The sequence below is a fragment of the Melanerpes formicivorus genome, unplaced genomic scaffold, assembly GCF_026170545.1.
Source record: "Melanerpes formicivorus ecotype bairdi unplaced genomic scaffold, bMelFor1.0.p_v2 SCAF_7, whole genome shotgun sequence".
Lineage (NCBI taxonomy): Eukaryota > Metazoa > Chordata > Aves > Piciformes > Picidae > Melanerpes > Melanerpes formicivorus.
The window spans coordinates 1,139,754-1,155,068 of NW_027142359.1; the positions used below are offsets into that span (position 1 = coordinate 1,139,754).

General features: G+C 46.1%; 1 protein-coding gene across 3 annotated transcripts in view; it reads right to left on the reverse strand.

Moving 5' to 3' along the window:
* Positions 1-2,217: 2,217 nt before the first annotated feature.
* The window catches only part of TUT4 (terminal uridylyl transferase 4), a 50,432-nt gene continuing 37,334 nt past the window's right edge, over positions 2,218-15,315 (reverse strand). For 2 of the 3 annotated variants that reach the window (XM_068140601.1, XM_068140602.1), the window contains 10 exons: positions 15,081-15,158; positions 14,159-14,336; positions 13,286-13,333; positions 13,106-13,188; positions 9,494-9,609; positions 8,981-9,141; positions 8,015-8,112; positions 6,187-6,712; positions 3,302-3,475; positions 2,218-2,319 (listed from right to left, as the gene is read on the reverse strand). In XM_068140601.1, coding sequence (XP_067996702.1) covers positions 2,228-2,319; positions 3,302-3,475; positions 6,187-6,712; positions 8,015-8,112; positions 8,981-9,141; positions 9,494-9,609; positions 13,106-13,188; positions 13,286-13,333; positions 14,159-14,336; positions 15,081-15,158 — 1,554 coding nt within the window. In that variant the 3' untranslated portion in view covers positions 2,218-2,227. The remainder of the gene's footprint in view (positions 2,320-3,301; positions 3,476-6,186; positions 6,713-8,014; positions 8,113-8,980; positions 9,142-9,493; positions 9,610-13,105; positions 13,189-13,285; positions 13,334-14,158; positions 14,337-15,080; positions 15,159-15,315) is intronic. The other variant, XM_068140604.1, reaches the window with a different exon arrangement.

Below are 15,315 nucleotides of genomic sequence, written 5' to 3' on the forward strand. Positions count from 1 at the left end.
TTTAAAGGCTCCTTGCTCTTTCTTTTGTAATGCTTTGTTGAAGCTGGCTTCCTTCTCCCATCAGGGCCTTGTTTTGACAACCTGCTGCTGTGACTAGTACCTAAAGCTGAGAGTATGCTCGAGTTACAGGCCCTGAAGAGCTACCAGCCTGAACTATCTCAAACTCCCACTATGGCAAAGGAAATAATCTAGTCATCATCCAGTGTTAGCTAAAAACAAGAGCTAACTGAAGTCTCACTGGTTCCTTTAAGTCTTAGTCATCCTGGAGTCTAAGGGTAGTAGCATCAGCAGAAGTATCAGAAGCTTCAAGCAGTACAAGCACCAATATAGACTGGGCATGACTGGCTTGAGAGCAGCCCTGAAGAAAAGGACTTGGGGGTGCTGGTGAGAAGCTCAGTATGAGTCACCAGTGTGCACTTGCAGCCCAGAAAACCAACTAGATCCTGGGCTGCATCAAGAAAGTGTGGCCAGCAGAGCAAGAGAGGTGAGTTCTGGAGCCCTTATTAGAAGAAGGATCTGGATGTGCTGGAAGATATCCAGAGAAGGGCCACAAGGATGATCGGAGGGTTGGTGCTCCTCTGCTATGGAGACAGACTGAGAGAGTTGGGGCTGTTCAGTCTGCAGAAGGGAAGGCTCTGAGGAGACCTTATCGTGGCCTTCCAGTATCTGAAGGGGGCTACAAGAAAGCTGGGGAGGGACTTTGTAGGGTGTCAGGGAGTGACAGGACTAGGGAATGTTAAAAAACCTAGATATGGGTAGATTCAGATTGGATGTTAGGAAGAAGTTCTCCATGAGGGTGGTGAGACACTGGAACAGGTTGCCCAGGGAGGTGGTGGAAGCCCCATGCTGGTTAAGTTTTTAAGGTCAGGCTGGATGTGGCTGTGAGCAACCTGATGTAGTGTGAGGTGTCCCTGCCCATGGCAAGCGTTTGGAACTAGATGATCCTTGAGGACCCTTCTAACCCTGACACTTCTATCATTCTATGTATCTTTCCAGCCAAGAGTTACTCAGTGTATTCACCAGACACTGGAGCACTACTTTCAGCACAGTTTGTGGCCTACCTGTGGCTGGGGACAGAATAGGGCACAGTTATTCTCAGCTCTACCCTCTCTGAATGAAGCTGGCTCACACTAAGTCCCTGTTTTACAAAAGAGTAATTAAGCTGTTACTGATGGTACAGTTCTCATCTTAGTACAGTTAATGATGTAGTGCAATCACCAGTGAAAACCCTTGTGTACCAGCCCTTACTCCTACTCACTCCTGACTCTTCAGGAGCAGGGACTGCCAGGTTTCTCATGAACACTGCATTTACAGCTCAGGTACACTGCGTTTATGCTCACAGGCTGCACCAGAAAGTGGCAGTGCCAAGGGGAGTGATGGAAAGGCCTCTAGCATGGCTTCCTTGTTCAGCCTGCCTTCTCCAGGGCACGGTCAGCCTGTTTTGCACAGGGTCTGCACAGGGCAGGTGTGTTCTTCCCTCAAGTGTTCCACAAGGAAGACACCTGGGGAACAACACAGCTGCAGTGATTGTGTGACTCACTGGAGCTGCTCCTCTCTGCTAAGACACCTACATTACAGCTGCTTTTATTGCTCTGGGTTCCTAATTACAGCTGCATGCATACAAAGAGGGAAGAGGAAAATGCTTAGGTCCTTTTTTTGGTTTTTTTTCCAGTTTTATTTTTCTTTTAAAAAGTTTTTTTTTGTTGGTTTTCTTTTTTTTTTGTTTTGTTGTTTTGGCACTACAGAGTTCTGTAAAGAATAGAAGTGACAAATCTTTAAACACATGAAATCCCCTTCTAATTTTATTTGTTGGTTGGTTGGTTGGTTTTTTTTTTTTTCCTTGCCTTTTTTTTTTTTTCCTTTTTGTAGAACAATATATATAAAGTCTGAAGCAACCAAAGTATGAATACAGCTAATAGAAAATAAAGAACTTAATCTTAAAAATTCTCTCTCTTTACAGTTTTATCAAGATAGACCAAAACACAATTCCCCTTAAAAATAGGGTAATAAAATAGATGAGATTTGTATCACTGGGCTTTGTGATACTTGTAAAAACTATACTTCATATCTATGTACAAATGATACAGTTTAAAAACAGTCTTAAATAATCTTGTATCTAAACATGTTGCATTAAGATTTTAAATCAGAACCTGAATTTTTTTTTTTCCTCCCCCTCCCTCCCTTTGTCTCTTCCCCCCCCCCCCCCCCCCCCCCGCCCCATCCAATTTCACTTTTTCTGCTGAATGTAGCTCATATTCAAGTGCGGGTGTCCTTGAGCCAGGAGCGAGAAGCGCTGGTTGCTCTGCATCAGTGGGCCAGCTGCAAGCAAAGGGATCACAGTTACTTCAGGACACAGCAGCAGCAGCCCTTGGCTAGAGTCACTGTGGCATTGACTAGACTGTGCATCTAACCCACTCCATGGCACACTGCAATGCTACTTCAGTCCCCACTCCAAAACTCCCTCAGGACCTCCAGCATTGTTTTGTTGCCTTGCTTCAGTTACTTAACAAAGCTATTTCAGGATTTTTTTTTTAACCTGGCTTTCTTGGAAGCCTTGCTGCAGCCAGCAGATTGGAATTGGAGCAAGGGGTTTGGTGCTAGTATCTCATTTGACGCTGCAGGACCCAGCAACATGGGCACTGCAAAGCTTCCAAGTACAATCCAGGCACAGTTTCCCCTCTTGGTGGAGCCAAAGGTCTTTTTTCCACAGCCTCTCCCAATCCCAGCAGATGCTGAACACCATTCACTATTCACTAGCACCAGAAAGACTTGAGGTAAAGTGAGCCCTTCAAAGTACCTCAATAGCTGAACCTGTCCTACCTTTGAGGCTAGAACTGCTTTGACTGTGGCCAGGTTGGACTAGTTAACCTGCAGAGGCCCACTCTAGCCTGAGTTATTCCATGATCTGTTTGTAAGTCATCCCACAGGCAAGGTACAAAAGCCAAATACAACGAACCAGGACAAAGACAGCTTCAAGTTCTTAACATGCTCATGGGCAAATCATCTTAACCTCTACTGAAGCAGAGGTAGGTCTACACTGAGACAGCAGCAGTGAAGGAGAAAGAGCCTGAAGTGCAACAGATTACAAACTGGCTCAGATTTCAGAATATGATTTAATCCCTTCCCTCCCACAAAAATTTTCATCCATCCACAGAGGAAGCCAAAGGGTTGATTCAAGATTGGGTTCACTGTGGTCCCAGGGAGCCTAGCAAGTGAAACATGATTGCTTGGCTTTTAAAGCCCTGGAGACAGTAAAGAGACAGGTTGCACGAGCTGTTGATTCATATACTAGTGCTAGTACCTTGAGGGTAGAAAGGTTTGTTCGGTGGGTAGCTGGCATTTCCCTGCTGCATGTAGTTCTGAGGCATATTGTAAGGCCACGCTCCTCGGAGGAGAGGAAAATGGGTAGGGGTCCCATGGTCCCAAGGGACAGAAGGAGGGTTCATTTTACCAAACTGTCCTTGGAAACCCTGATCTATTTTTCAATTGAAAGGGAAAAGCACATTGCAAGTTGAAATAATTAAACAGTAAGTCACAAATACAATTTACATCGTACATAACAGTCTGCAGGGGGACAATGCAAGGAGCCTGATGTGCTACTTGGTTGGTTGGTTTGTTTGAATACACAGCAATAAAAATTACCACCTACATCATTTCATTTATTCACTGTAACAGAATTTACTGGGGAGGTAGACAGAGGATGCATCACCATGAAAATCGAGGCCTACAATGCCACTATTCCTATGCCATTCTCATGATGAAAACAACCAGGTCTAAACAGTGTCACTGGTATCTGATGCCACAGAAACCTTCACTGACAGAGCTGGGACATGAAGGCTACTGTCCTCCTGCAAGAAAGGATTCTCAGATGTAGACTGAATTCCACTAGTACCTGCATGCTTAAGAAACTTGGGGTCTAGATCATTGGACCAGCTGAAGATGGAAAACTTTGGAAGTAAGCAGGTCAACTGCAAACTGCTCCACTTACAGAGCCAGTAACACTGCAGTGTCAGGGATGAGAAATCAAGCATCCAAGGAGGCAGGGGGCACAGGCTGATACCAAATGCTCTGTTACTGATCTTGCTCCCAATTTCACAAGACACAGCAATGCCTGCTCATTTCAAAACTTGATCCAGGGACACTCAGAATTAACTAAATAAATAAAGCTCACCATAACACAAACCTTGCAAGCAAACTTCCACTGCAGAGCAGTGCCCTGCAGGTTTAGAGAGAGCAGTGACTGTTACCCACTAAAGACAAAGCATGGCTCTGGAGGCTGCATGAAGAAGCACTGACTGACACTGAGCAACACCACTGATCCTCCTTCTGGCCAACTGTCGACTGAGAAGTGAAAAGGCTTCTTCTAAGCCAAGGTTATGGAAGCCAAGACAAAGATGTCGTGAACTTACTGTTCTCAGACTGTCCCAAGCAATTAAGAGAGCAGGCTTCAAATCAAACAGCCAGCTCATCTCTACTCTGCCCTACCCAGTGGCCCTGCCCTGATGGCACCTAAGCCAAAAAGGAAATAAACATTATTAAAATACAAAGAGGAAAAATACCAGGACTGGGAACTACAAAAAAGAGAGTAATGAAAAATGAACATAGATGGAAGTGAAGGGAAGGGGAAAAAATAAAATACGGATAAGAGCACAAGAAAACTGGGAAACCTGTGCAGGTACAACGAGAGCAGAAGCAAACAGCAGGTAAAGCAAAAGGAAAGAGACTGAAGCCAGGAAATGACTGATTACATGATGAGAAATGGGGCTCACAAAGGGAGAATGCAGCAGAAACTAGGATCTGGGGAGCTGGTCTGAAAGAAGATAGCTGCCAGGGGAGGAAGATTTGGATTGCAAGGAGCTGACAGACAAAAAGTCAGAGCTGGGATGGACATGAAAGAGGGGTCAGACAAGCCTGGACAAATTTAAGATCAGAAATGGAGAGGTAGGGACAAAGCACACCAAAAGCACAGAAAACACACTGACAGCAGATTCTGTATCCTCTAAAATGCATTGCCCACCAAGCTCTGGAGAGAAAAACATGCATCTCCAGCACCTCAGCATCTGCAGCTGGCTGCTGCCTGCCTGACCCAGCACTGCTGGCTCAGCTACTATAGCTGCCAACCAGCCTACTAGTACAGAAAAAAACTGTTCAGCAAAGTCAACATCTCTGTCTCCTGAGGACCAATCATGTCAGCACAGTATCTGATGGATGTGTTTCTTAACCACAGGAGAAGTTACACAGAATAGATCAAAAGCCCATCTGATTTAAAGATCAGACTCCTAACTCAGGAGCTGCCACCATTTCTGTTGCACAGACAATTGTAGGGGCTTCAACTACTACGCACTGTATTTCTCAGCCTCAAACACACAAATGGCTTTGGTAGGAGGCAAAGGCTGCTAGCAGCCTACTTGTCTGAGGGAACATCCCTAGGAAGTCCTTTCAGGACATGGCATTAAAATTATGGAAGTGAAACATGGCAGGATAAGCTATGGGAGAAAAGAATGTATCAGATAATGTTCTACTGCACTGCATGCAAGGAGAAGCAACATTCAACTTGCACAACCACAATTCTGCTCCTCTCTAAGTTCCCAGTCTCAGCATTCATCTAACAAGCTACATAAAACACATGGAAACCATCTTTGTAAGCATCTAGAAATGAGCAAAACTAGAAATGGGTAGAGTCAAAATGGATGTTAGGAAGAAGCTCTTCACCCTGAAGGTGGTGAGACACTGGAACAGTTTGCCCAGGGAGGTGGTACAAGCCTCATCCCTGGAGGTTTTTAAGGCTAGGCTGGACATTGCTGTGAGCAACCTGATCTAGTGTGAGGTGTCCCTGCCCATGGCAGAAGGGTTGGAACTGAATGATCCCTGAGGTTCCTTCCAGCCCTGACAATTCTATCTATGATCCCACAATTCAATGGAAGGGGCTTCAGGCACACAACAGCTAGAGCATTGCCCAGTTGAATGCATGATTTCTCATGTGATGCACAGCTGGTAAGGGCAGACAAGGCCAAGCCTGGAGGTTACAATGATCCGACTTGCCTGACCTTTTACCTACAGCAAAGTTAATGACTTAGCTTCTTAAGCATTGCGTTTTTAAACTCAATCAGGTTGAGCTAGCTGTTCTGTAGCACTTAACATTCGTACACACAGTGAGAGAGCTTTGATAGGACAGAGAAGAGTTACCTGAGTTGCCCACAGTGCCATTGTTCACCAGTGAGTTCGGAGTCACAGGGCTGTGCCAGTGTCCCTCGTGAGAAGTGCTGGGGATTCCCATGGGCCTGGCAGCAGGCTGTGCAAAGATGATACTGGGATCGTTCAAGCTTAAACTGCTCTGGTTATTTGTGGTGCTGCTGCTGCCAGATCTCATAGAAAATGGAACATTTGCAGAATGAGGAGGGTTACCAGGTGCAGAGTGAATCACAGGCCCGTGAATAGGCCAAGAGGTGTTGGGAAGCTGAATTTGGTGGTGATGGTGCATCTGAAGCAGTCCCAGGTTATGCAAAGTGGAATACTGACCTGGGGGAGATTGGGGAAAGTTAAACAAAGGCAGCTGGACCTGGTGGGGTGGCTGAGCACCCTGCTGCGGCTGTGGCACATGCTTGGACTGGGACACAGGCTGTGGCTGAGCCTGGGTAATGGAGGCTGGCTGAGAGGAGTTCTGTGGAAACTGCTGAGGTTGTGGAGAGTAAGAGGACTGCTGCGAATCAGACTGGAGGAGAAGAAAAAGGATGCATTTAGGATTAATTCACCAGCTATTTAGCAGTGGTTCCCTTTAGTAGTCACCCACCTTATCAGACTATTCATAAAAATGGCAAAGCACTCCCCAGCAACACCCCAAGCATTTAAACCAGCAGGCACTTGGGCACAGTCAGTGCAGCTCAGCTGACACTGATTTTCACCATCAGATAATTTGGTCAGTTAGCCTGGCACATCCCACAATCAGAAACACCACTGTGAGCAAACCTGAAGCCCCAAGCTCTTCACCAGACTCCTCACACATCTGCTCCTGATTTTTAATCAGTCTTCCCCACCCCAACTTATTTACAGCCTTGACAGCACGTTATGTAGCAACAGTGGTGGCAGGAAGCCTCTGTTACTGCAATGAGAGACTTGTGATCAGTTAAATACTCTACACCCAAAGCAGTAAACCAAACAAAGCGCATTAGTGATCAGCATCCTCCATTACTATGCTTGCTTACTTGCCAGCTTCATTAGTAGGCATGTTTCTCAGACTAATAGCTTCAAATTAATTAGTTTCTGCTGTATTCTGCACTCCAACAACATTAAATGCCACCAGCCATGTTTGCTCTCCATCACCACTTACCAAGTTAAACATTTTATCCAGATCTCTTTATACTTAAACACATTCTAAGAGAAACCTACAACAACCTCCTCATTGTTCTGTTTGTGTTTCTGGTGTGTTCTGCCACACTTCTGCATCCCCTGCCTTAAGACAGGCCTCACTGCACAGATAGTCACAAACCTGAGTCTCCAGTGTGTTAATGAGCTATGCTTTACTACCCTTAGTAACTGCAGAACATTTCCAGAGTAACTAAGCACAAGAGTGCACAGGATCATAGGATGTTAGGTGTTGGAAAGGATGTCTGGAGATCAAGTCCAACCCCCCTGCCAGAGCAGGACCATAAAATCTGGCACAGGTCGCAGAGGGACGCATTCAGATGGGTCTTGAAAGTCTCCAGAGAAGGAGATTCCACAGCCTCTCTGGGGAGCCTGTAAGGCTTGGAATCACCAAGCCAGTGAAGCTGGCCTTTTGAAGCTGCAAGCTCTCTCACACCAAGCTGACTACATAGTTTCCATATAGGAAGGCCATCAGTGCTCTCCAAGTCAGGACACCATAACCCAAAGTTCATTAACTGCAGAGTGCAATGCTGTCACTATCAAGTGCAGAGGCTGTTGAGAAAAACCTGTGCAAGTCTGTTGCTAGCCTGGCCCAAGCCTGCTGGTTTGCTTCAGCTTGCTTACTTCACTGTCCCAGCTGCTTGCAACTTACACATTCTGAGGACTGCCTGGTGCGCAATGGGCGTTCCACCTGCTGCTGGCTCACAGCCACTAGCTGGGAATTGACCATGCTCCGGACCAGCTGAGTACCTAAGCCAGGAACAAAGATGTTAATCAACCCCACAAGGGGGTCAGTGACAATAACAAACAGAGACCTGGCAGTCAGTGACACAGCAGATCCATCACCTAAACCTCTCCTGTAGGTGGGAAGCTTTCTGTCTGCAGGCACTAAGAGACATCAATAGGTACAGCAGCCAAACCCAAACACAATTCCCAGTAACACAAATCCTCACTTTGCTATGGAAGGGCTGCTTGGTGCAGGTCTCTGTGCCACTGTTGTAAGCAGTGGGGTTTTAAACAGCAACAATGGAAACTTTTGGGTAAAGAAACAAAGAGTAAGGGACATCAGGATACAGAAAAGCAGCAAGGAAAGCAAATGAACTCTGGAGTTCATTTATGATGGGCTTGCTCTACAGGTTTAAGTACTGCAGGCACCTAAGGGTGCAATCAGACTCATCTCTATTAACAGTAACTTTTAAACTGGCTCCAGCCTCCTCATGCACCTGTTTTCTTTTGAAAGCATAACTTTGAGACACTGCTTTTGGATGCAAATACATCTCCTTACCTCTCAGGTGATAGAAGGAGAGCTGACATTTGAGAAACACTCACAAGAGAAAGTGCACTCAATTATTATTACTCCTAAAGGCTCCCAGCGTGAGTGGAAGACAAACAGTGCTGCCCCTGAAGCAGACTACTCTTACTGCTTAGTACACTTCCCTTCTCACCCACATAAAGACGTGAGTCCCCTTGAAGGAAAGCAGCACTTGCTGTATTTGCAATGACTGAAAAGATTAGTTGCAGATTTTGGGGGAAGATGTTTACCAAGCCTATAGAGAACCCTTGAGAGAAGGGATCTCAGAGCTCTCCAGTGACACAGCCACCACCCACCTTGACTTACCTGCCACATTGTTATTTCTCTGCCGGGTTTGTTTGAACTCAGGGCAGTCTCTTCTAACGTGGCCCACATCCCCACAGATGAAACATCTTTTCTCTCTTGTTTCTCTGTCATCTTCTTTTGTGTCTTTTTCATCATCTTTCTCATTCTCCTTTTTCTTTAACCTGAACAGTATTTTTTTATTAGCAATATCAGAAAAGCACACACACACAGAGCAGATTTGTGCATGGCTGTTACACTGGGACGATAGGAACTGGTTACAAAACCAGCTCCTGAGGCAGAATACAAATAGCTCAGGAACCCCAGAAAAACAACTTTCAGACTCTAGGCTGGCTAACAACCTGTTTGTGTAATGCTAATGAATGCAGAAGCTCCCCAGAACTGTCCAGAAGCAATCTGTATTAGTTGAGAACTGTACCTGCATTTCAGTAGGCTTAGCCTGCCAGTTAGTTTAGGATTAGTTCTAGGAAGCAATCCCACTGAGTCAGAACTTTGCCAGCTTGGTGTACCCCTTACCTCCTCCTCTTTGGGCAGTCTTTCATGTAGTGACCAATTTTTCCACAGACACGACAACATCTGTCATTGGGTGCCAATTCCCCATCTGTCAGCACTTTCGAATCAAAGAAGTATTCCTGTCAAAAGACAGCAGACATACAATACATAAACCACCCACTACAGACAGCTTTCATCTCCCAAGGTTTCACTGCTGCTTAGAACACACCCAGCCCTTTCCTACCTGTAAATGATGGCAGCTTTTGCAGAGATGTGGAGCAGTTTGGGCTAAAAAAAGGGCTATTTATTCTTAGGGCCAGAGGCTGAAATTGTAGCTCTAGCCTGCTGCCTACCTTGTGCTGCCCCAAAGGCTCTTCAGAGGTGTAGCAGTTTTAGGCTGTGCCTAGGAAAATTTTCCACAGATTGAGTAGGAAAGTGGTAGAATGGACATAAATTACCATGGGATGCAAAAAGAAAATAATGATGAAGTCTGATTACTAACATAAAGTTAGTTGTATAAACTAACACTTTTCTCTTTTCAGCTTCTTGGCTCTAGCTGATGCTAGCTGGTAGCTTTTGCTTGGCTGTTGCTGACCTTGGCTGTGTTCTTCTTGTGGCTAAGTACTAACAGCTACTCTCTGCTCTTCTCTTTCTCTTTTCTCATGTACAGGGGGGAAGGGAGGCAAGGAGAGGGGAAGCTGTTGGTAGCCTCTGGTTTTGCATTTCCTATTTCTAGATTTTAGTGTGCTTGTAAATAGAGCTTCATTTGCTTTCCAACTGAGCTGGTCTGGCAAATTTTTTTTGGAGGGTAATTTCAACCCACCACAAGAGGACAGCTCCCTGCATACGATCTCTGTTGGCATCCGAGTCACTGCTCGGATGCTTTCTGAAGCAGCCTGTCCCTTCCTAAATGCCACAACTATATCCCTCTAGGCAGCACAAAGCTCAGGTGGGAAACAGATGGAGCATCTGCACACTGTCCTCTATCACTCCCTTTCCCTAGACTTTGCTCAGGACAGCTGCAGTTCTGATGTCAGACACCACAAAGGCTGCAGTTCACAGCCCCTGAGCACTTGAGGTAAACACTCTCTTGCTGGTGGAGACTGAAACAGAGGTACAGACAGCACGTACAAAGTCCCAGGGCAGACAGTGCTACCATTTCTTCTCTGTACCACTAAGCTGTCACACAGGGCACTGGCTTCAGAAGGAAACTGAGGCCTTGTCGTTGTTGGGCACCCTGGAGAAATCAAATGCTCAGCAGTGCCACTGGTATTATTTCCTTCAGGAGAGGCAGCCCCTTTGCATGCCAGGGCTGCTGCCTGTGGGTAAAATGTTCAGTGAAAATCTGAGGAGGTAGACCAGCATCGCTGACCACAGCTGCACACACAGTGTGTGCTTCCCACAAGCACCACAGCCTTCTGTGGAGCACAACTGAGAAAAAACCTGACTAGCAATTCTATTTACTCCACAGGCTCAGGTATTTGTCAGTTACAAACAGCGACACTATCACTGTAATTCATATTACTAGTGTCACAGTACCACTCAAAAGTCCCAATAAAACCAGGTCCTGTTTCACTAGCACAGCACAAAACAAACACAGCCCCGGTACCAAAGAACGTTGTTTTTTTTCCCTGAGTCTCTATTAACACAGATAAAGAAAGCTAAAGGAAAAGAGAAGACAGAGAAGGATGAGAGGAAACAAAAGCTTTCAAAAGATTGTTTTAAATCCCTTGGAAACAAACCTTGCTGAAAGCCATCCACATAAACATGAGGGGAAAAAAATGTGCTGTGAGGGTGACAGAACACCGGAACAGGCTGCCCAGGGAAGCTGTGGGGTCGCCCTCTCTGGAGATACTCAACCTGCCTGGATGTGTTCCTGTGTGATCTGCTCTAGGTGATCCTTCTCTGGCAGGGGGGTTGGACTAGATGATCTTTCAAGGTCCCTTCCAACCCCTAACATTCTGTGATTCTGAGAGCAGTCCTCTGAACTAGCTGAGAGAACACCTTTCTAAGTAGATGCTAAAAGTATTGATTCATAGAGTCATAGATTCATAGAATAGTTCAGGACAGAAGGGACCTCCAAAGGTCATCCAGTCCAACCTCCCTGCAGTCAGCAGGGACATTCTCAACTAGATCAGGTTGCCCAGGACCTCATTGAGCCTCACCTTGAATATCCCCAGGGATGGGGCCTCAACCACCTCCCTGGGCAAACTCTTCCAGTGTTCCACCACCCTCACAGTAAACAACTTGCTCCTAACATCCAATCTAAATCTGCTCTTCTCTAGTTTGAAGCCATTGCCCCTTGTCCAGTCACCGCAGGCCTTTGCAAACAGTCCCTCCCCATCCTTCCTGTAGCCCCCTTCAGGTACTGGCAGGCTGCTATTAGGTCTCCTTGAAGCCTTCTCCAGGCTGAACACCCCCAGCTCCCTCAGCCTGTCCTTGTAGCAGAGGTGCTCCAAACCCCTGACCATTTTTGTGGCCTCCTCTGGACCCTCTCCATCAGCTCCATGTGCTTCCTATTCCAGAGGACTTACTTGCTCACAGAAAGACAACCAATTTTCTGTTACGTGGAGCTTGTAGCACAGAGGATGCTTTCTCTAGTATGATGTTGCATGAACATACTCCTGACCCTGAATCACCATGCACCTTAAGAAGCCCAGAGTACTACAAATCCCCATGTTTACCACCACCCTTTCTCTTCCTTAAGCAGCAATCCTTCCTTGCTCCTCTATCTGGAATTATAAGGAGAATGGTACAGCTCTTGAGTTTGTTTTCTTTGGCTGCTTGAAGAGCTAGTAAGGGCCCTAAAGCTTTTGCTGGGTTTTATAGCCAATTTTGCAGTTTTCTGCAAGATTTAATGTCACACAATGAAACGTTTTATAAAAGAACCCCAAAACCAAAATAAAGTTATTTTCCCCAAGCCTGCCAAAAATATCCATCACCCATGTCAAGGGTCAGGGCTGGGAAGGCATTTGATCCTGTGGAGTTTCTATTGCAGGATCTTGCCCCCAAGCTGTCCATCAGACACAGTGATGTGCAGTTCCACGCATGGTGCTGTCGTAGTTTGGGCTGGGTGCCCTCTGCTACAGGGGGTGTTTCCTGTGTCCAGAAGTCCAGCCCAGTGGGTGGACACAGGAAATTAGGGTATTTCCTACCATGATCCCTTGCACCACTATAAGTTTTACGGTGGGGTCTGGCACTTGCTCTTTCCTTCCTCTCCGACACCCGGTAACTGGGGGAGAGATCTCCCGGCCATGGGCCTGGTTAGGCCCAAGGCCACGGGGGGATGGGCAGTCTCAAATCTGGCCAGCTGAGACTAGCCTAGCAGTGAGGGGGGGGGGGGAAGGAGGAGCCCTGGGGGTTTTGGGTGCACCCTCAGGTGGGGATGGGATCTTTCTGGGTCTGTTTTGGGGTTCTTCTTGTCACTGTGTTCCTAGCTTTCTGCACGCACTCACTGTTCTCTATTTAAACTTTCCATCACTTTTGCAACCTGTTTGAGTCGTTATTTCTGCGTGTGGTGGGGAGGGGGTTTGCCCTAACCCATTACAGGTGCATACCAAACTGACAGACACATTGAAGATATTTGCTTTAGATTCATTGGTTCAGTGGACAAAGTAAAAAACTATGAACACTTACAGCTTCTCTTCCAACAGCTGGGTAGAAAGGGGTACCAAATAATTTTCTCCCATTGATAAATGCCTTCATTATGAAATTGGTCACTATTGAAGAAAGACAAAGTTATTGGAAAACATCAGAAAAGCTGCAGCACTCTAGAAATTAGTGGCCAGTAATTATTAGCAGACATTAATAGCTTACTTTTTCTAGAGACTCCAGCACCCAGATTATGATTCAAGTCAAAAGGATCTGTGTAAAGAATGGAGAAAAACAACTCAGAATTGGAAAAAACATGCTGCGACTTTTTTTTTTAAGACAGAGAACTGAGTGCAGGTCACACAGGAATGCATCCAGGCAGGGCTTGAAAGTCTCCAGAGAAGAGAATCCACAACCCTTCTAGGAAGCCTGTGACAGTACTTTGTGATCCTCAGAGTGAAGAAGTTCCTCCTCATGTTGAGGTGGAGCCTCCTGTGCTGTAGTTTATATCCATTGCCCCTTGTCCTATCACAGGGTGCAAGTGAGAAGAGGCTGTCCTCTCCCTCTTGACACCCAGCCCTTAGATATTTATAAACATAGATTAAATACCCTCTCAGTCTTCTTCACACTAAACAGCCCCAGGGCTCTCAGCCTCTCCTCATAAGGCAGTACTCCAGTCCCTTCATCATCCTTGTAGCCCTCCATTGGACTCTCTCAAGTAGATCCCTGTCCATCCTGAATTGGAGAGCCCAAAAATGGATGCAGTATTCCAGGTGAAGCTTCAGTAGGGCAGAGTAGAGGGGGAGGAGAACCTCCCTGGATCTGCTGGACACACTCCTCTTAATGCACCCCAGGATCCCATTGGCCTTCTTGACCACAAGGGCACCACACAAAATGTTCTGAATGTACACAGCTAACTGTAACAAAGTGAGAGCAGGGTACTGCTGGACCCTAAAAGGGTCATTTCATCTCATTTGGTAAGCCCTAGCCTTGCAAACCATGCTTGTCTCTTAAGCACCAATGTTATTTTCCCCACAGAAAGCTCCTGATGTTCCAGCTGTCCCTCAGCAGTGGAGCCAGCCCTCAGCAGGTGAGTACCTTCGATAGCAATACACTTGGATGTCCACTGCTTCTCGAACGTCGTCAGCAGCTTCTTCTGCCGGATGCTGATCACATACTCCTTGAAGTCAAACTCCTCAGTGTAGAACCGCAGCAGCCCCAGCCACAGCTCCCCCAGGGACTCAGTGTTCTTCCCGAGAGAGGGCAGGCGCTTCTTCTGCATGCAATTGAAGACACAATTTACTGAGCTACAGTTGTTTCCCCTCCTCAACTCTCTCTCTCTGAGTTTGTCTGCCACCAACAGTTCCATCTGGTTCAAGTTAAATTTCTACAGTTAGCACTACCTCAATCCTGGGCTGTTTATTAAGAGTAAAACCATAAAGTTATTAAGAGTGAAAACCATAAAGTTCTGGTTTATGTTTTTTCAGAAATAATTTACAATAAACCAAAAAAAACCCTAACCAGACACCTATTCCAGGGCTAGTTAGGAAAAATACAATAATAGAATCACAGAATGGTCCAGGCCAGAAGGGACCTCTGAAGAACATCCAGTCCAACCTCCCTGCAGTCAGCAGGGACTTCCCCAACTAGATCAGGCTGCCCAGGGCCTTGCCGAGCCTCACCTTGAATATCTCCAGGGATGGGGCCTCAACCACCTCCCTGGGCAACCTCTTCCAGTGTTCCACCACCCTCATAGTAAAAAACTTGGTCCTAACATACGATCTACATCTGCTCTTCTCTAGTTTGAAGCCATTGCCCCTCATCCTGTCACTGCAGGCCTTTGCAAAGTATCTCTCCATCCCTCTTGTAGCCTCCCTTCAGGTACCGGCAGGCTGCTATTAGGTCTCCCTGGAGTCTGCTGCAGTTTATTACTTTATATATTACACTGCTAGAAATGTATGACTTTCCCATCAAAACAATCTTGTACAACTTAGTGACTCTTTTAGATCTAGAATATTACCAATTCTTCCATGTCATCAAAGAAAAAGGCATTCCATCCATCCACCATTCTTTGTGGAATCTGTTTTCCATCAAATATCTGCCAAAATAAAGGGACAGAGTTACCACTCTAATTCAAAGCCACTCTTAATTCAAAGCCTTGCTGATAAGAAAGAACACCAAACCAGAAATCTTTTCCACTTTCACAATTGCTTCTTTTAGTTGCAGAACACCCCATTGCTAAAAAGTCTGGAAGT